This window comes from Cupressus sempervirens, chromosome 6 (genome assembly GCF_028749045.1).
Source record: "Cupressus sempervirens isolate cs-2001-9-10 chromosome 6, ASM2874904v1, whole genome shotgun sequence".
Lineage (NCBI taxonomy): Eukaryota > Viridiplantae > Streptophyta > Pinopsida > Cupressales > Cupressaceae > Cupressus > Cupressus sempervirens.
Window position 1 is genome coordinate 435,386,991 of NC_143123.1, and position 21,264 is coordinate 435,408,254.

At 39.3% G+C, this 21,264-nt stretch overlaps 1 protein-coding gene across 1 annotated transcript in view; it reads left to right on the top strand.

The window, feature by feature from the left end:
• Window positions 1-6,823, top strand: part of LOC149552907 (endoribonuclease Dicer homolog 3b-like) — a 67,940-nt gene extending 61,117 nt beyond the window's left edge. Inside the window, exons 2-10 of the mRNA XM_089790246.1 lie at window positions 2,373-2,650; window positions 2,735-3,237; window positions 3,338-3,629; window positions 3,763-3,972; window positions 4,922-5,356; window positions 5,471-5,755; window positions 5,857-6,183; window positions 6,430-6,534; window positions 6,635-6,823. Coding sequence (XP_089646372.1) covers window positions 2,373-2,650; window positions 2,735-3,237; window positions 3,338-3,629; window positions 3,763-3,972; window positions 4,922-5,356; window positions 5,471-5,755; window positions 5,857-6,183; window positions 6,430-6,534; window positions 6,635-6,823 — 2,624 coding nt within the window. The remainder of the gene's footprint in view (window positions 1-2,372; window positions 2,651-2,734; window positions 3,238-3,337; window positions 3,630-3,762; window positions 3,973-4,921; window positions 5,357-5,470; window positions 5,756-5,856; window positions 6,184-6,429; window positions 6,535-6,634) is intronic.
• The last annotated feature ends 14,441 nt before the right edge of the window (window positions 6,824-21,264 follow it).

Sequence of the window (21,264 nt, forward strand, 5' to 3'; positions counted from 1 at the left end):
CACACAATGAAAGATAAACAACAATGCGAGATTTGAAGCCATGTCACAATAATTTATTCATAGAGATAACTAATTACATGCAATGTGCCAGGCTGTAAGGCCTTCTCGGTTACGACCAAATACAAAGCAAGTAATAGTTCTGCAAGATCCCTCAAGATCCAATCCAAATCCTAGCTAGTCCAGATCCACACTTTGGTAGAAACCTCCAGGAAAATCCAACGGGTACTCGCAAACCCACCGAGCAATCTCCTTGTTTCCCAAGCCTCAGCTACTAGCCTTCCTCAAAATTTTGCTCCTCTACCACCTTCTATTCTTCAAGATGGATGGATAATGACTAAAGACTTAACCGCAACCCCTACTTGTACCAATCTAAGCCACAAGTCAGCTCAATATGCTACAAATTAAATATCCCTTACATTAACTACTTGAAGAGCCACAAGTCAGCCTCCAATAGGAATTAAATACCAAATGCCTTTAAAGGCTTACGATAATTATTAAATACATCAAAATTAACTACCCAAGATCCAAATAGGTCCACTCAACCCCACCAAAATCCCTTAATCATGCAGGATAGCCAACTACCCTAGGATGCTCTTGCCTGAGAATGCAATGTGGGTGATGATTCTCGTGAGTCACCCTGCCTAGGACCAGATTGAAATGTAACTGTGTTCCTTTGTATACTTTGCTTATTTGTATTTCTTGGCTTACATATCTATTCTTCCTTCAATTTAGTAGATGTATGCACTATGTATAGTTTCCTTCATACTAGATCCTTATGTGGATGCCACATAAATTTCTGGGTTAGTGGTCTATTGAATTGCCTCCCCTTATATTTCCCACTTCCTTTGATACCCTTCTATTACCAACGATGAATTCCTTCTCCATTTCGTGAATGGTGGTATGTTAGTCCTTGGGTGCCTTTCCCTTAAATTTTAAATGACTGATATTATTAGATATATTGCACTTTCCAATCCTTAATTGCTGTTCTATTTTTACTGGATGTCTGCATAATATTCTTTTCAACCAGAGTTTCTTATTTTTCCCTGTTTCTCTTGTTATGATCCAATATTGTGATTCTTGTACACATACCATTTTTTCAACAAGGAGATTTTGAAAAATTCATACCACGTGGTTTGTAAAGCACGACATATTTTCAGCTCTTATTTGTTCACAGTTGGCCAGTTATTTGAGAACCTACTATTTATTTCTTTGATACATTTGCAGCCTCGCTCTGATATCATGTTGAGTTTAGAGGATCATTTTCTGCAAATGTAGTAACACTACTGATTTTTTCAGTGTGTTCCAAGTGCAGATCCAAATGCATATATATAGTAGTAGAAGAGACATGTCTCTATGTTAATCAGTAATATTAATTGTAAGTTGATTAATAATTTATATTTTTTTTTTATAATAGTTGTTAATAATGTCTAATACACACACACACATATATGTATGTGTATGTGTATGTGTATGTATATATATATATTTATATATATTAGATATTATTAACAACTATATATATATGTCTAATTGAAGATTAATTAAATACAATACTATTTAACCAAAAACGACAGGGGATTAACTCTAGATAAATCCACGCCGATGCTATATCATCAAAAATAAGGAAAGCTTTAAATCTGATATCATACAGACTTTGTGCTGCAGTTTTCAATTTGTGTTATGTAAAAGTGGACACATAGTCTTTGAGCTGTGAATCTTTGTGATAGTAGAAATTAGAAAGGAAGTCTTATGTGTTATGGTCTTTGTGCTAAAGCTAAACATATTGCTGTCTCATCCTTTAAATAATTTTGGGTAATGTTTGAGTCTTTATGTACATTCCTTAGTTAAATAGTTTATTGGTATGCTTAAGAACAATCTTTCAGTTAGTCTTAAGATTATTAGCATTATTGCTCCAATTAGTTCTTAGAAGTGAAGCTGTCAAATGTCTCAAGTTTGTAAGTGCATATTTATGAAAATGCAAATCCTTTTTGAAGAAAGAGGAAGTGATACATGCAACATCCAAGCTTAGATTAGTTTGAATTTCTTGTTAAGTTTTAGTTGATTCGGTAGAAATAAGAAGGGCACCTCTTGTTAGAAAGAGCAGAGATTATATCTCACATACTATGTCAAAATACTCCATTTTGTAAGCAGTTTGTCTACAATTACTTACAAAATATTTAGCCAGCATTATCATCCTTATTTACTTCTTGAAATGTCCAGCTATTTTAATTCTTAAAATCGAGTTCTTTTTTTATGGTAGTTATATGGTTATTAGTATGTATAAATTCAAAGTTAATTGAATTTTCTATCATGATTAGTAGGTTGTGATATTTGAAGACTTAATTGTTTGATATTAACTGTCTTTCTTGAAGGTGAATCTAAAAGGATGGAGTTACATTCAATCACTAAAGTAAATGCTTTATCTGATAGTTGGGAAGTTGAGGAGAGAGGAGTAATTTTGCACGTTTACAAATTGGTTTTTACATCTCAATGCAATGATGAGAAGACATATTCAAATTTTGCCTTTTTGATTAAATTTGTACTGGATGATGACATCACAGATACAGAAATAGATCTATTCCTAACTACAGATAAAATTGTTAAGATGAAACTTTTTCCTTGTGAAGAAATAACTTTGGACTCAACACAGGTATGGAAAGAGATACATTATAATTTCCTTCCAGTTTTTTATGAATTTCTTTTTGTATAACTGACATTGTTTATTCTATAACAGCTGAGGAATGCAAAAGATTTTCAAGAAATAATTCTCAATGGAATCTGTGGGAATCTAAGGGATATGAAAATAATTACTGAAACAAAAAATCTATGGTGCAGTTGCTATATGTACCTCCTTTTGCCCTTAGAATCAGATAAGTCTGGTGTAACTTGTATTGACTGGAAATGCATTGAAACATGTGCAACAAGTTTTAGAGAATTTAAATTACTTTCGACCATTTCAGAAGAAGACCATTGTCCCATTGATATTGATAATACAAAAGAGCTTCCTATGGCAGGGACAGCATCTTTGGATAGCCAAGAGGAATTGGAAATTTTGATTTTGGCAAGAGGCATTTGTGAATCTTCAAATTTGATAGATAAAGCAATAGTTACGGCTCATAATGGAATAATTTACCAAGTGGTGAGCATTATTCATGACACAACTGCTAAAAGTCCCTTTCCTTCAACAAAAGGTTCTAGGGCACATTATGATAGCTACAGCGATTATTTTCAGAAAAAGTGAGTATATCTTATCTTTTTATAGTCTTAATGCTCATCCAAGTTTATTTACATAAAACTGATCACAGTGGTTGTGACTTGCACATCATGGTGACTTTAGTCATGGAAGGAGACTTAAGCATTTGAACCAACCACTTCTTTTGGTGAAGCGTGCTGAGCGACTCCATAACTACCTTGCAAAACACCAGCAGACGCCTATTACAAATGAAGGAAAGTTTGTAGAGCTTCCTCCAGAATTGTGTTTGAATCTGGGCGTTTCAAGCTCTATTATGAGATCATTGTATTTGATTCCATCTGCCATGCATCGCCTGACTTCTTTAATGCTTGCAAGCCAACTCCGTAAAGCAATCAGGGAAGAACGCACAGATTGCCCCACTATACCTGTGTCATTGGTACTTCTATTCCTAATTATTTCAAACTGATATTACATTTGCATTTTGTATTTAAGATTACTTGCTCCTCTTTTGTTTGTCATGAGTTGTAAATTATATTTGTAACCTCTTAGTGACTTTATTTTGCTCATAGATAATGGAAGCACTCACTTCACCCAAATGCTCTGAGTGTTTTTCATATGAGCGCTTGGAGTTATTGGGTGATTCATTTTTGAAATATGTCACCAGTCAGCATCTTTTCATGAAATATGAAAATGAGGATGAAGGACAGTTATCAGCACGAAGAGCTGAGGCAGTTTGTAACAAAACTCTTCATTGCTTAGCACTGAATCGCAATTTGCAGGTATTAAAATGTGATATTTCACTAGCTAATAGCTAAATAGATCTTGTTGTTAGAAAACCTAATGCTGAAATGAGCTGCTGTTTAGTTTCGTTTACTCTTACTATAATTTGAGTGTTTTCTTTATTTCTTATTGTTTGAACCTTCATTATTATAGTCTAAACATGTCTTGGGAAATTTACAGTTTTGAGTACCAACAGGAATAACGCATGCTGAAATCTAACACAAAATGGCATTCAAATCTACAAATAGGGATAACTAGTGTTGAAATTTTGAGTAAAAGAAAAGAGTTCTTTTTAGTTGTATTGACAAAGGCATAAATGGAAAGGTGTTGTGGATTAACACAGGCATACAGTTAAATTTATTAAAATATTAATATACATGTTCTTATGAAAACATATCTAATAAAAAATGACTTGAGGCTTTCCGAAAACTTTTATTTGAATATTTCTAAATGCCACCTTAGCACTGATTTATCTTATAATAAAATTGAATTAACACTTCACTAAAATTCACATCTTACAATTTCCTAAATATGGACTGACTTTTCTGTTGTGTTTTTCTTCTCAGATTTCCAAGTATGTTATTTTGTCCGAAACTTCTGGTGGCTTGAAAACTAGGGACAAACAAAATGGATCCTAATATGAAAGGAATATACTGATATGTGTCTTTTTGGTGACAAAAAAAGTTTGATTCTTTACATACCTTTTTTAGTTTTCCTTCTTGGTTTTGTATTTATGCTGTTTGATTCAATAATTACTGGTATTGTTGCTTATGGAAAACCATTACTTTCTTATTTGGAAAAAAAATCATTTTAATGTTGTATGGTTATGGGTAACTTGAGTTTTTGTATACTTTTTATATCTTGGCCAATATTTTTTTTGTTTCTTCTTGACTTACACACTTGAAAATATGGTACTGAAGTTAATTTTTATGTTGCTTTGCAAACAAGGGGTACATTCAAGATGAACTATTTGATGTGTGCAAATGGGTCGCTCCTGGGCTATTTACTAGAAGTGTCATTCCATGCTCTTGCAACTCAGGAGATCCTAACAGTCTCCAAACGGGGAAAGTTTGTGACAAGGGACATCGATGGATTTCCTCCAAAACAATATCAGATGTTGTGGAGGCTTTAATTGGAGCACACTTAATTGGAGGGGATACAAATGCAGCCCTTGCGTTCATGAGGTGGATGAACATAAAGGTTGACATTGAAGACAAGTTAGTGGAGATTGCATTCAATCACTCTTTTGCTTTTCCTAGTGTCACAAATACAAGTCTGGATGAGTTGCAATCACGTCTAGGTTATCATTTCAAGAACCCGTGCCTCTTAGTGGAAGCACTCACACATGCTTCAATTAATGAAAATGGAAGACGTTCCTACCAGGTAATTTATTTCTTCTTTACATGGCACAATGCAACTAATACATTGATAGTCCTTACAAGATGAAATTCTTCTAGACTATAGGACTGAGTGTTATATTATGTATATGTTTTACAGCGGTTAGAATTTCTAGGGGACTCTGTACTGGATTTTCTTATTACTCAGCATCTATATTCAACACACAAAGAATCATCCCAGGGAATTTTATCAGATTTACGACAGGCAACTGTTAACAATGAGAACTTTGCCCAAGTAACAGTGAACAATAATATTCAGAACTATCTTTGTCATCATTCTGAGGATATAAAAAGTCAAATAGCAAAATTTGTAGAGGATTTTGAACAGTGTAAAGGTAGTGATTCTCAATTTATATCATTTGGAGGAGGAACACGTGCTCCCAAGGCAAGTTGTTTTGTTTACATTGTGAAAAATGTCCCTTGCATATTAAATTGTGTCCTCTTAAATAAAAAGTAATATGATTTTACCTTTTTTCTTGGATGCAGGTACTAGGAGATTTAATAGAAAGCATTTCAGGTGCAATATTATTGGATACCCGACTTGAATCAAATGTTGTCTGGGATATAATAAAACCTATTTTGCCCATTGCTACACCTGAAAACATGGTACCACAGCCATTGAGAGAGTTGTATGAGCTCTGTGATCAGCAACATTATGAGCGCCCTTTGAAGTCCATCACTACAAGAGGGGAGTTTTTTGTGGCCACTGTACAGATACAGCTCAAGGACTTCAGAATATGTGGAGAAGGGTCAGCCAAGAATTCAAAGTCTGCTATGACTAAAGCCACCATAGATGCATTGGGAAAGCTATGGGTAACTTCAAATGTTCCCTTCAATCTATTCTCTCATGATACAATAAAAAAAGAAAAATGAGGCACAAATTTAACTAAGTATTTTGACCTAGAAGCTTTTAGTACATACATGACTATCATAACGAAAGAAGATTAAGAAGTTTAATTGCAACATTTCAATTTAGTTTTTCTAATTGATATTATCATATAGACAAGACTGCAAATAATTGTGAATTTCTGATGCTGAAATAGTTGTTTTGTAAATAAGGATAAGGGCATATGTCACAGTCGCCATACCTTTGTCCACAGTACAACAGAGACGGCTGGGAATGAAGCTATACATTCATCTAATCGCATTGCTCAAGAAGCAATGGTTTGTCTTGCTTATAAATTCCGATATTAATTATGCTAGCTATGATTATTGGAAAACTTCTAATGCATGCAATAGAAATAATGTTCTCATGCTGGGTCAGATAATTGCTAGCAGTCCACACACAGTTCAAGAAGAAGTGAATCAGTGCTGCCAAGGAGAAACAGACCAGGAGAAGAATGTACTATGTAGCAGCAATCAAATGCAAGGTAAAGACCTGAATCCACTTCCATGTAGATGGATAGATATTCTAATACCCGTGAGGCAAAAATTCCCCTATGAGAAATGCTAAGTTGCTGGTTTGGATTTTGGTATGGATGCTGGTTTGAGATTCAGGTTTGAAATTCATCCAATTTTTTTTGGGTTGGGTTCAGATTCATTTTGGGTTCGTTCCTTGCAAGTTATATATATATATATTCATATTAGCCTAGTGCTGTATGAACTTATTTGTTGCAGTGTATATATATATATATATACACTGCAACAAATAAGTTCATACAGCACTATGCTAATATTAAAGCAAATTAGCAAAATAACTTAATATAAAGAGTGTTGTTTAGAGTGAAGAATGTCTTCTTTTGCATACACCAGCTCCGATTTAAGTAGTATAACCACATGCAAGGGCTCTATATATATATATATATATATATATATATATATAAATTGCAACAAATAAGTTCATACAGCACTATGCTAATATCAAAGAAAATTAGCAAAATAACTTAATATAAAGAGTGTCGTTTAGAGTGAAGAATGTCTTCTTTTGCATACACCAGCTCCAATTTAAGGAGTATAACCCCATGCAAGGGCTCTATATACTTGTTCAGACATGCCAAAGCTTTAATTGTTCAATATGCCACTGTCCATCCTGACCCAAAAATATATTCGCCTGGGAATATTACTTAATAAATTTCTGAACGGGGATACACTGAGGATCTAGTTCATTCATCCACTTCAGGTACTGACTGTCTTTCAGACTCAAAAAATGGTTCAATAATTCCCATACAAACTGTATTTCAGACTCAATAATCTGAAGAAACAGCTCCGTAAATTTTGCCACCCATTCAATTCTCTGCCTGAACAAAATACTCTTCCACGAATAATTTTGCCAAAGGGAATATTGTTTCATGCATATACAAATCACTGCTGTCTTCCAGTTCCACAAATGTCAAAACTGCCACCGCCTAATAAAACTGCCATTGCCATCCACACAATTCATTGCAAACACATGATTTCAAAATCCCGTCTGTCGTTTTGGTGTTTTCCCCCAAAATCAGTCTGAAGGTGAAGTAATTCTGTCCAGGCTTGTGCGTCGGTTTGAAAAGTCTGCCGAATTCCTTCCAAATTCAGCCAGGGTTCGAAAAAGCGAATGTGCAGTGAATTTGTCAGAACAGAAACGACTTTTGACCGAATATGAACCAAATTCGAATTCCAAGCAAATTGAATGTCGACCTCAATCTGTTCAGATAAGATAAGATAATAATATTAATGTCCACAAAAAACCAAAACGGTTTATGGGACTGAGCATACAAACAGAAGAGCCGGTCAAAGCAGAAGCACCAAACGGTGACTGAGAAGAAACAAAAGTAAGAGACAAACAAGAAAGAAGACAAGGTAAGGACTAAGGGTCCTTCCTTGCCACAAAGAAATCAGTAATAGAGAGGTACACCTGAGAACAATCCACAGCCCTAGAATGCCGTGAAAAATCGCTATAGGACTGTCGCTGCCTAGAGAGACTCGTACAATGTCTGACTGATCTGGAATGAGAAGTAGTGGAAGGCCTTTTCAAACCCCGTGGAGGAGACAAGGGAGAGAAAAAGGTAGTAGTGAGCTGATCAGAAGTACGCCCCTGAGGAATAAAAGACTGTAGGGTAATCTCTCGAAGATGGGTGGCCTCCTGAAGAAAAAGTGCTAGACACTGCTGATCAATATAGCTGAAGAACATCGAAAGAGAAGAACAGTCTCTGAAAAGGCAATAAAATCTCCGAACGAATACAGTAACTTAGGAGAAATGTAATGGTTTTCTTCTGTATTTCAGTCTGGTTTTTATTTAAGACATTAATAAACTGTGTTAAGAAACAATCGTCATTTTATTTGTGATGTTCTTGAAAGCTTTGCATTCTAAAATAAAGTGCTTTTCTCCTTATTGCAAAACTACATTCATTTTCTTCTCATACGAACTCTTTTCCACCTCCTTTCACATTGGAGATCATGGGAGTTGGTTCAAAACGGATAATTGTCTGTCTACAAGAAAGTATGAATTCGAAGAGGGAAAGGTAGGCATATGGAGGATGGGTGCACTCACACTTTAACTCTTAAATAACTATCCATATGTAAAATAAACAAGAGACACAAGCGTCAAAGTTTCTGCTCATTGTTTAATGCTTTTAAGGGTAAGATGTGAAATGAGAATGTATTTAAGGTGGAGTAGACAAATTGTGTCACACTAATCATTTAAAAATTGGAACACATATTTTGGTACTGATAGAAAATAATGTAAATTTTGAACTGTATGTTGAACATAAGCTCATAATCTTCCTAAGTAATTGTAACTTGTGCAAGCATTTACGGGAAAGTGATAAATACTTTAAATTTATAAGCACTTGTTCATATGGATTCAGTTCAGAAAAGTTATTCCACAGCCATGTAAATATTAAACACAAGCTAGTGTCTTAGTCATCAATCGTCACCAAAGAAATTCAAGATAAAGAAAATTCATAATGCTTGATTGTTATTTGAGCATTAAGATGAAAATCATTTTTGTTGTTAGGGTAAATGCAGAAACTCTGATTGACATAAGAACTTATAAGGAAAAATACATCAAAGTTTAGGATAATATAGAGTATAAATGAAGCTATATATTTACAAGAATTGTTGTGATTTGGGTAATAAAAAGTATAACAATTGGATATTCTAATGAATGTTGCATAAAGCATGTCCTGGATAGGCAACAAAGTATAGGAACCGATATTTGTATCCAACAAAGTACTCTGGAGTGAAGCAGCTGGTACTTATGTTTCCTTTAATGACAGGTAGATCTCATAGCTCATATGAAGAAATAATGCTCCTGAGAAGTGCCAGACCAGGTTAAATCTGGTGAACAGATCATCATATAACATGATTATAACAAAGAACCAAAAAATGTAGGGATTTAATTAATAAAATTTCATGATAATTTAGTAGCATGAGTTGTCATCCAAGATTCGATAAATAAAACACCATAGAAATCAAACTCTAAAACTCAGTGAACTTATACACTCACTCTGCTAAACTGGCAAATCCAAAGTAGAAGATCCTATCGGGACTAGAGGTCTTGGAAGGATTTTCGGCATTTGTATATAGTGCAAACAAGCAGTTAGATAATTCGTCTTGATAGTGTGGTAAAAATTGTATCCAAATTAACTTGTTGAAATATAAATCTCAAGTGTGTGATATATGAAAGATCACAGAAGAATAGAAGTATAAGACATGGGAGTACCTTGAGCATAGACGTGATGCAAAATGCTACTTTTTTTCTTTAATATTTGGCCCACTTTGGTGGACCATCACTATTTAAGGCATAACAGCAAAATGGAGTGGGGCACAGGTCAAAAAACTAGGATATGTACCAATTAATTATTATATGCAAAATACAATCAGTGAATCTTGTATACGAAATTTAAGGACACGAGCATGCATACCTTGTGTATTTAATCTGTTTCTTATTTCTACTAAAAAGATGCTCTTTTACTAAAACTAGTAATATACACTGCGTAGATCACATGTTGATAGCTATTGAGTACTTTTGGCTCCAAATGAAGTCTGCATGCTGTGCACAAATTGGAATCATGTATGGAAGGTTGACAGTTTTTGTTTTGGATAAAGTTAAACAAATGAAATATGAAAATAAAAGCTGAAAAGAATTAATAGGAATCAGTTGGTATGCATATATATACTATGTTAGTCTTAAAACAAACAATCAGACATTTGCGTTTCAAAAATTATATCCAGTCAATGTGAACAAAAGCTACATACATGGAAAAGCAAAAAGCTGATATGTACTACAATGCAATTTGTGGTAAAAGGCCTAAACTTGGATAGGGCATGGCAACTTATTGGTGGATGAGATGTAATATTTATAATATCTTAAATGATTCCAAAGAATCAAATGAAAGCCCCAAAAAATCAAAACATTAAGATTGCACTTGTGTGCCGAAAATCAAGTGTTAAGCCATTTTGTTTATTTGCACTTGCAGTGAGCAGAAAAAGCTCAGCTGTAAACAGCCAATTTTTATAATCATCTTAAATGATTCCACACAATCAAATGAAAGCCGAAAAAAATGAGAACTTTAAGGTTGCACCTCTGTGCTGAAAATAAGGTGTTAAGCCATTTTGTAAATTTACAATGAGCAGAAAAAACTCAGTAGAGTCAATTTTTATAATCATCTTAAATGATTCCAAATAATAAAATGAAAGCCCAAACAAATCATAACATTAAGATTGCACTTGTGTGCAGAAAATAAGGTGTCAACCATTTTGTAAATTTACAATGAGCAGAAAATCTTAGCTGTAGACAGTCAATAATGAATTACAGCAAGTTGGGCTGCTCAATAGCCCAAAACATTTATCAAAAAATAATTAAATTGTCAGAAGCCACGGCATCTTTACAATATATTAAAATTTTCCTTCATACATTTCAATCAATGCATATTAAATATTTTAAAAACAAGATGTAACAGTGAGTGACGGAATTCTCTATTATATGAAGCAAGCCCATATACGGTAGACTTACTTTGAAGGCGTATTTTAATAGAAAAGCTATGAAGTGAGTATTAATAGATATAAAAACTAGCAATTGCACCTTGATGTGTAGGAAAGAGTCTATAGCACAACAGTAAATTGTGAGCCTTTTATCTGGGAGGTCTTGGGTTCGAGTTGATTCGAGCTTAATAAATAGTAATAATAATTAATCGCAACACATAATAATAATTAATGGTGGCTTAGGCTTGTTACCGATCAAAGTAAAAAATAAAAAAATTGCACCTTGGTGTGCAATGGGTATGTGGAAGATATGTGGAAGTGGAGCATAAATCATGAAATTGGAAATGAATTGAAGGAGGTATAGTTCTATTAACGTAAGAGAGAAGTACATTTTTTGTAAGAAGTAGCAGTTGTAAATTATTTCTACTAATAGTATCTTGTGGCACAAATACTATAGTTGTGAGCAATATTTAGTGATGCGACTTAAGCATAATCTTAAGTGTTCGTAGAGTTAATGACAAAAAAGTTATAAAAATGGAGCAATTTGTTATCTGTTGACTTTTAAACAAGTGCCTACTTTTCAGATGAACAATGCCCAATAGATCGCTAAGTGAAGTCATATACAATAGTCTTGTAGAAATGCATATAACGAGACAATCTCTGAAGGGGAAAAGAATCTATTAGTGAAAAAAAACACTTGCTACACTTCACACGTTCCTTATTCAATTTTAGAAACAAAATGTTTTCAACAACATTTGGGTGAAAAGTATTCAATGATCCATTTGTAAGTTGATTATAAGGCATTTTGGTTTTTATTTTGATTTGGTATTGAATAGGGCATATCAATGATTTATATAATGTGTTAAATATTTCATATGTTTTCTATATTTACTATCCATCAAATCATGACCTTAAATGTGTCACCACACTAATATTACATAAATGAATGGGAAAAAAATCAATAACACGAAAGGAAGCTAAACATTATGCTCCACTCGCCTACCCATATCACTATTTTTCTTTTTCATTACTTTCTATGTACTACTTCATTTATTTTTGTTTGGGCAAAGTATGCATGGGTGCCACATGCTCATGCATCCAAGCCACGTGTAAAAATAATGTTTTTATTCATCTTTTTCTTTTTGTGGGTTTCATTGTTTTATGAAAACATCAAAAACAATAGGGTACAACTCAAAAGTAGTAAAGAATGACCATTCTAGGCACTTCTGTAGTCAAAGCTAACGAATCCTGCAAGATGCTGTAAAGAAGATTAATTCCTTAGGAACAATGCAGATTTTACCTCTAAAACTTATCCAGTTTGAGCTTCAAAGAGAAATTTCTACTTTGTGGGCTTCACTGATGCAGGGAGATTGTGGTTTCACAAACACACCAAGATAATCCAATATGTAAATGTTTTGTCAATGCACCATCCAATGCTCTTACTAGCTAATTAGCCTTCCCAAGCCTTCTCCAAGGACTTGTCCCTTGCCTTCCCAAGGTCTTTGATAGGACAATCCTATTCCTCTAGTGGAGTTCTAAACCCTTATTGCTTCTTTGACCTTGCACCTTAACCCTTCTACGATTTCCTTTTCCCACAACCCCTCTACCAACTAGTTCTTGTACACGAGCATACTTCCCATTGAGGATGAATGAGTTTCCATCCTACTTAGACTCAAAATGTGCCAATAGATCCTTTGAACCCAAGCAATCAAACCCACAAAGAGATCTAGCTTAGTTAGGCCTAGACAAGATAAGATAAGATAATATTATTAATGTCCATGAAAAACCAACATGGTTTATGGGACTGAGCAAACAAACAGAAGAGCCAGCCAAAGCAGAAGCACCAAATGGTGACTGAGAAGAAACAAAAGCAAGAGACAAACAAGAAGGAAGACAAGGTAAGGACTAAGGGTCCTTCCTTGCCACAAAGAAATCAATAATAGAGAGGTACATCTGTGAACGATCCATAGCCTTAGAATGCCGTGAAGAACCACTATAGGACTGTCGCTGCTTGGAGAGACTGGTACAATGTCTGACCGATCTAGAATGAGAAGTAGTGGAAGGCCTTTTCAAACCCCATGGAGGAGACAAGGGAAAGAAAAAGGCGGTAATGAGCTGATCAAAAGTACGCCCCTAAGGAATAAAAGACCGCAGGGTATTCTCTCGAAGATGGGAGGCCTCCTGAAGATAAAGTGCAAGACACTGCTGATCAATATAGCTGAAGAACATCGAAAGAGAAGAACCGTCTTTGAAAAGGCAATAAAATTTCCCTCTGACCTCATAGTAAAGAGGACAACGAAATATGAAGTGAATCGCAGTCTCAACCTCTACCAAAGTACATAACTGACATAACCGATCGACCCGGTCCATATGGTGATCAGTTCAAGCCCTGAGGCGATGAGACCAACTCTAAATGAGCCTAAAGATGATTCCAATGCCGATAGAGACAAGCAAGGCGAACAACAATACCATCTTGAATCTCAAGAAAATGCTCAGCATATAAGGCCATCTTAGGTCGTAGACCCCTTGGGGGATGACTCCAAGTAGTGATAATGTACTGTCTATAAATATCCTATCTGACATGTTCATTCAACTCCTAATGTGAGGGGAAAAGATGAGCAGGAGAATCCAACGAAAATTGATAGGGAGGAAGACGATTAATCTCAATCCTGATTGAACCCAACAAAGAGGTGGCCTGAGCATGTTTACCGTACAGGTAAAGTAAATGAACGCATACAGATAATGAAACATGAATAGCAGAATAATATTCACAATAGTAGATGAATGATGATTTACAATGATCCTAGACGGCTATAAATACTACCGCCGAACCTTCCTAAAGGAGTCAGTTGGCCACAATTATTCTATCCGCTACAAATTATTTACCAACGGACTGTCGGCTACAGAATATCGAAACACTGCCGGACCGTCGGTTACAGACTAGAAAATACTGCCAGAACTATCCAGTCGTCTAACACCATCTCCTCCAAAAAAAACAGTCGTCTCCTGACGACTAACAAAATTGGGAGACAACTTACAGACCACAGAAGAAACTAGAGAGAAGGGGGCATCCCAGAAGTGTGCTGCTGGCGACGTAACTCATACACTTGCTCTGTCCTGATGCGAAGATCTGTCTGAATTTGAGAATTAACTTCGACGGCCTCCTTTAGAAGAAGTGCCGCGTCCATGGCCTGCGTCCTGGCTAACTGCATCTCGTGCTCAGCCGCATCCTTATCTCGAGCCGCTGCCTCCATACCTTGCTTAGCCACGTCCCTCTTGCACCGCTGCTGCCAAATCTGCCAGTAGTGCTGCCCGCTCTGTGGCCCATGCTGCCTGCTGGTCGGCCAAGTCGGCGGCTAGCTTTTGTCTAGCCTCAGTCTCTACTACCAATGATCTCTCTGCTGCAACCCTGTTCGCCTCCGCATGCTGACGACCATAGTAAACATCTTTGTACAGTCCCACAATCTCATGTGCCAGCTTCATCATAGGGGTGTCACTGGGTCCCAACTCCGGCTCAGTGGCCCAATCTGCCAACATCTCAGCTGTCTCCGTTGCCGGCCAGCCCCTGTCTATAAAGCAAGTCTGAAATCGCCGAGGACAAATCTCATGGATATATGCTTTGATCAAGTGCCACTCCCTTCGCTGAGTCAGGGCCCGAATTGCCACATCGTGGCCCTTCTTCAATGCAGACTTCATAGTCCTGAGGTAATCCCGGCATCTGTCCTCATCTGACCCATAGTCCTCCTTGGCGAAGTCCTCCAATGACCATTCCGCATCACTGTTTTCCTCCTCATCAGCGGGAGCCATGCCCACATTCGGTGCCGCCATCTCTACTGTTGGCGCAACCACGGCATGTGGCATTCCCTCCTCCTGAAGCTGAGGCTTTGGTACCGCTGGCCATGTTCCTGAATGCCTAGGAGACTGAATGGATGGACCCCGCTTGGTAGGAGTGAGTCGGAACTGCTGCCTCAGAAACTCACTAGCTTTGTCCATCACCTCCGGTTGGTTGACCTGCGCAAGCTCCATGTTCATCTCTGGTATTGGCTGGGCTGACTCGGCCTCTGCTAAAAAGGATGATGAAACGGTGACCACTGCATCACAATCAATGACCTCCAACTGAACCTGCGGCTCAGATTGTGGCGGTGGCGACTGTGCTCTTGGTGTGATTGCGACGGTGACATCTACTGGTACAACTGGAATCACCTCCGCTACAGCTGTCGGCCATGACTCGACAACTATCCGTGGGACGACATTCGTCACTGTCTGTGGAACCACCTCTGTCACTGCCCGTGGGACATCTGCCTCCGCTGGAGGAGTCATAAGAACCGGGGCATGGCGCTGACCAAATGCCGGAATGACTGTCGAAGAGGTAGTCAAGTGCGCTGAAGTTGAGAGCTGAGGTGGGGTAAAGAATGTGGGCCCACCACCCGCTGTCTCACCGTCAACTTCAGCCGATGTGCTCTCCTCTTCTTCCACGGATTCAGCTTCGTCACTCATCGAAGTGCCCTCCCGTCCGCTATCTGTCTCCTCGGAAGGGGCCAATTCGCGAAGTACTTTCTTGTGACCTACTGCTGACCCTCCTGTATCTAAGTGTCGCCAGTAGAATATGGGAGGCTCCTCATCTGCCAACTTGCCCCTTGGAGGAGCCTCAAAGCCATCCATTGGAATTTGGCTAGCTGCAACCTCTAGAAACAATCCGATGGCATGGTGCGGCATGAAAAATGTTTGGTGCAGAAGCGTCATGAATTCCTCCATCCTGTCGGCAAGTACTGAGGCCCAATCATATACCACTCCCTGCATGATACCATTCATAAACACAATCTGCGCCAATGCAATATCTGAGGCCTGGGTGGCACCTGTCAACCTGCTCTTGATAATGAATGATACAACGCCAATGACCCTCCCGAATAAAGTCTCTGCGAAGCCCTCTGCACTTTGTCTCCTGAACTACTGTCTCCCTCTCCACGGGTGTAAGATCCCTGCATACTAGAGCTATCCAATGCTCCTTCCGTTCCCGTGACAGTTTATGATTCCTGATTTCCACTTTCCTCCCATCGGGGCCAGGGATGCCGAAAACTCTAGTGAAATCCCTCGATTTAAAAGATACTGACATCTGATGTTCTTTGTACAGGAATGTACTTGTTCTGCTCCGGGCGCTATATGTCTTTATCATAGTGTGCAATACTGATTCAAACAACCGGATGGAAAAAGTGGGAAGCTGAATAGCCCAATGTACCTGTGCCCGCAGCAAAATCTGTTTAATTTGGTTTGTCTCGAGGGTCTCCTGTCACCACTTTCGGCATTTGCTTCCACTAAGACTCTCAAACTAGACAGTGAGATAGGTGAGTTCCTCCTTGGTTTTTTGCTTCTTGCTATTGGAACCGGAAGGGCCTGCAACTCAAATCCCTGATGCCAAAACTCTTGAATTCTTCTCCATATTTTCCGCCAACTGACTCTTCCACGACTTCTGCTTGCCCGCTGACTCCATCCAACAATGACTTATTTCTTCTTATATAGATTTCCCCTTGTTTGTTACACATGCAATCTCACCCCACGGAGAGGTAAATGAATGTGTCGTAGTAAATTCGACTACGCCAGCACTCCTAGAAGGCAGCCAGTAACTTCTGGAACAAACTCAATCTTGGCGGAAAACCTAATGCGCTGGATGGAAACTGTGGAAAATAGCATGCTCCTGATGAGTCTCGTTCTACTACTTCCCCGGCCTCTAGAAAGTTTGCGTTAGCTAGCAAGTTCAATAGATTAGAAGATTCGGAAAACTCCATTATGACATGAGTGCAGCAACCAATGATGAATCCGCATCATTACAAGCAGACGAAGAAAAAGATCCAAAATCAACTTTGAATGATTGTCAAGCCCTCCCTTGAAGAGTTGCAGAGATCTTATAGCCTGAAGACGAAAAAAGACGAGGCAATAATCACACACATCCGGCAGCGACGAATTTTGAACCAGCGTCCGGTGAAAATATTTCTGTCTCACCCGCCTTTGCCGGATAACGATACAACTAGAGGGATGAATAAGAATCGATTACGTTTTATGTTGCGGACGCCTTCCTATTACCCGCGGAGAGAGTTAAATGATCGGAGAGACTTTGTACCCGCGGACCATTCTTTCACCAGCGGCTTTCTGTGGCAAGGATTTTATAAAATATTATGCTCGCGGGGGCTCTCGCTTCTTTTTCTGCTGGAGGAAACTCTATGCCCGCGGACAGCTGCCCGCGGGGCTTTTAACAACCTGCGGACAGACTATCCGCGGGACCTTCCGTAAACTGCCACCGCGAGGTCTTTTTCCTGCGGGACTTTCCGCTAGGCTCCCGCGAGGTCTTTTGCCCGTGGGACGTTCACTGCCCGCGGACAGTAGTTGCCCGCGGGCCTTTCTGTCTGCGGGCTCTTTTTTTTTTTTTTTTTAATTATTATTTTTTTTTAATGTTTTTTTTCCACTTTGAATTCCTCAAATAATAGGGGTACTTAGGGGCACCTTTGGACGCCGCCGCCGCCAGAGAGTGCTGTACTGACGACGAGGGAGGATTCAATGACGGCGAGAACTTCCTTGCATGATATGGTTTCAACTTGGATCCGTTAACTAACTGAGCTATCTCCTGTCCGTCCAAGGTTGCCAATTTGATTGCCCCAGTGTCACCAATTTCTCGGATCTGATATGGTCCAACCCACCACACTTTGAATTTGCCCGGTTTGATTTCATTACGGCCGTCATACTTCAGTACTAACTGTCCCGGTAGGAATCTGCTACGTTTCAGATGCTTATCATGCCAGAGTTTGCGTCTGTTCTGTGCCACTTCCGTTGCCCACTGTGCCAACAACCGTTTCTCCTCTAGTTTATTCAAATTATTCAGTCGCTCTTGTAAGCTTCCGTCATCATCCAGTTTGTTTTCCAATGCTATTCGGAGACTCAGAATCATGAATTCTGCTGGGACCACTGCTTCCTGTCCAAACATTAGCTGGAATGGTGTGTGCCCAGTCATCACTTTGAATGCCGTGCGGTACGCCCAGAGGGCAGCAGGTAAGTTCTCCCAATCAGCACCTTCCACCGCGCAAGATTTGTAGATGATGGATACCAGAATTTTATTGGTGGCCTCTACCTGCCCGTTTGCTCTTGGATAGTACGGACTTGACAGTGAATGATAAATTTTGAACTGAGTGGTGAGCAGTCGAATAACATGATTAACAAAATGACCTCCCCTATCACTTGTTAATTGTAACGGGATTCCATACCGTGTGATGATCTGTTCATAAATAAATTTCACGGTACTGACGGTCGAGTTATCTAGTAGCGCACGGGCCTCTACCCACTTGGTCAAGTACTCGGTTGCAACAATGATGTAGCGACACCTTCGAGTCTTGCTCACCCTCAGTGGTCCAATGAAATCTAGTCCCCATCGCTCAAAAAGTTCCTGCGCATGAGAGGGTTGAAGTGGCATGAAATCTCTCTTCAGCGGCTTCCCAGCCCGTTGGCAAGTGTCACATCCGACGACCCATTCCCGTGCATCATTGTACACCATCGGCCACCAAAGCCCTACGAGTAATATCTTCCGTGCAGTGGTGTCAGGCCCCATGTGTCCTCCCGTGGGACCCTCATGTGCTTCTTTTAACACCTGCGATATCTCTTCTTCCAACACACACCGCCGAAGAATATGATCCGGCCCCATTTTGTAGAGCAACCCATTGATTAATTGAAATGTACGACTCCTGATTATCAACTTGGGCCTATCATTTGGTGACATCCCCGTGGGAAACTGTCCTGTTGAGAGGTATTCGCCAATACTCCTGTACCATTCCGGCAGTACCCCAATCTGAAACAGCTGTGCGCCAGGGAAGTCGTCATTCACACCATCCGTTGGTTCCCCTGTTTTGATCCGCGATAGGTGGTCGGCACTGACGTGTTTCTTTCCTGGCCGGACAATGATTTTGAAAGTAAATTCCTGCAACAGTAGCAACCATCGGCTGATCCTCCCTTGGATGACGGGTTTGTTAATCATGTACAACAGGGCCTAGTGATCAACATAAAACACAAATGGTGTAGCAAGAAAATAATGATGAAATTTTTGCATAGCATAAACCATTCTCAAGGCTTCTCTTTCAGTCGTGCTGTAGTTCTGCTCGGCCTTTGATAGCAACCGGCTGGCAAAGTATATTGGATGATCCAGTCCGTGATTACTAGTTTGTGCCAAGGTTGCGCCGATCGCATAATTGGAGGCATCCACATGAACATGAAATTCTTTATTCCAGTCTGGATATGCCAGGATGGGCGCCGTAGCCAATCGTACCTTTAGCCCTTCAAATGCCTCATCCTGCTCTTTCTCCCATCTAAATGATTCTTCCTTGCATGTTAGCTTATCTAACGGTTGGGACACCTTGGCAAAATTTTTAATAAATCTCCGATAATAACCTATATGCCCGAGAAAAGATTTTACCTTCGTCACATTAGTAGATGGCTCCATTTCCAGAATGACTCTCACCTTGTCGGGATCCGTCTTTAATCCTTCCTTACAAACAATGTGTCCGAGCAGTCTGCCGTGCGGAACCATAAATCTGCACTTTTTGGAATTCAATGCTAGCCGGGCCCTGCGACATCTCTCAATACACTCACCAAGTGCTGCCAGGTGTCCGTCCTCCGTGCTAAATATTGACCAATCATCCAAGAAGGCCTTGAAATTTTCCACAGACATCTTGTCGAAGATATGCAGTATAATTTGCTAGAATGTGGCCGGTGCATTACACAACCCAAAAGACATCCGATTGTACGCGTAGACCCCATCTTCAACAACAAACGTTGTCTTCAACTTATCCTCCTCCATTATAGAAATCTGATTATATCCAGAGAACTCGTCTATAAAAGAGTAGATTTCATGTCCCGCGACCTCCTCCAGAATGCTATCTGTGAATGGAATCGGAAAAGGATCTTTGATCGTTATTGCATTCAGGCATCTGAAATCAACGCATATCCGGATCTGAATTGTATCCTTCTTTAAGGAAATGACTATTGGTGACACCCATTCGTTGGTCTGTACCTTGAAAATAATGCCGACTTCCAGCATCCGGTTGATTTCCTCCGTAACCCGTGCAGCATAGTTCTTATTCATCCTGTAGGGTCGCTTCCGTACAGGTACAGCTCCATCCACCAGCGGGATGTGGTGCACACACAATTCCGGTGGTACTCCTTTGAGGTCCTTGTATGTCCATGCAAACACATCCTTGTAGTCCATAAATATCTTGAATGCCGCAGCCTTGAGTACTGGATCCCAATTATCTTCGACTAGTATGTTCTTCGGCTCTGCCTCGTCCCCCAAATTCATTGTTTGCAGTGGAGCTTCGTTGTACTTGATTGTCTGTCTTTTACTGAATGCATGGGCGGGTGTAACATCCAATGGTACCTCCCCCTCCTTTACTTCAGTAAACTCCTTTGGATATTCGTTCTCAATTGACAGAACATTACAGCTATGAAATAATTCATAGTCCCCCATTTTCCAGTGGTAGAGACCGTTGACGGAATCCAAGTCGTCATCCGTTGTTCCCCCGTCCAATCGGAGGACGCCCTCCTGATCCGGTTCCATCCGTCGTCTACCTTCGTCCTCCTCTCCCTCAGAATCTGAGGACAGAGCCTCTTCCCCTACCATTTGGGTATGCAGATCAATGACGAATCGGCGGCCTTTACTTTCCAGGGATAAAGTGTTCTTCCAGTCGTATCAAGCTCTTGCTTCGATAAGCCACCCGTGGCCCAGGATGGCATCATAGCCTTTCCTTTTCAATGGAATCACCACGAAATCCATGAGGAATGGCTGGGTGCCAATGGTTACCATCTGTGCCATGAGAATACCCAGTGGTTTAATTCCATGTTGATCGGCGGTCAGTAGCTGAAACCTTGGAGGCCACAATGTCGGCTGTCCAAGTTTCCTCCAAGTTTCTTCTGGCAATACATTTACGCTGGACCCTCTGTCCACTATGGTGTCTGTGAGAA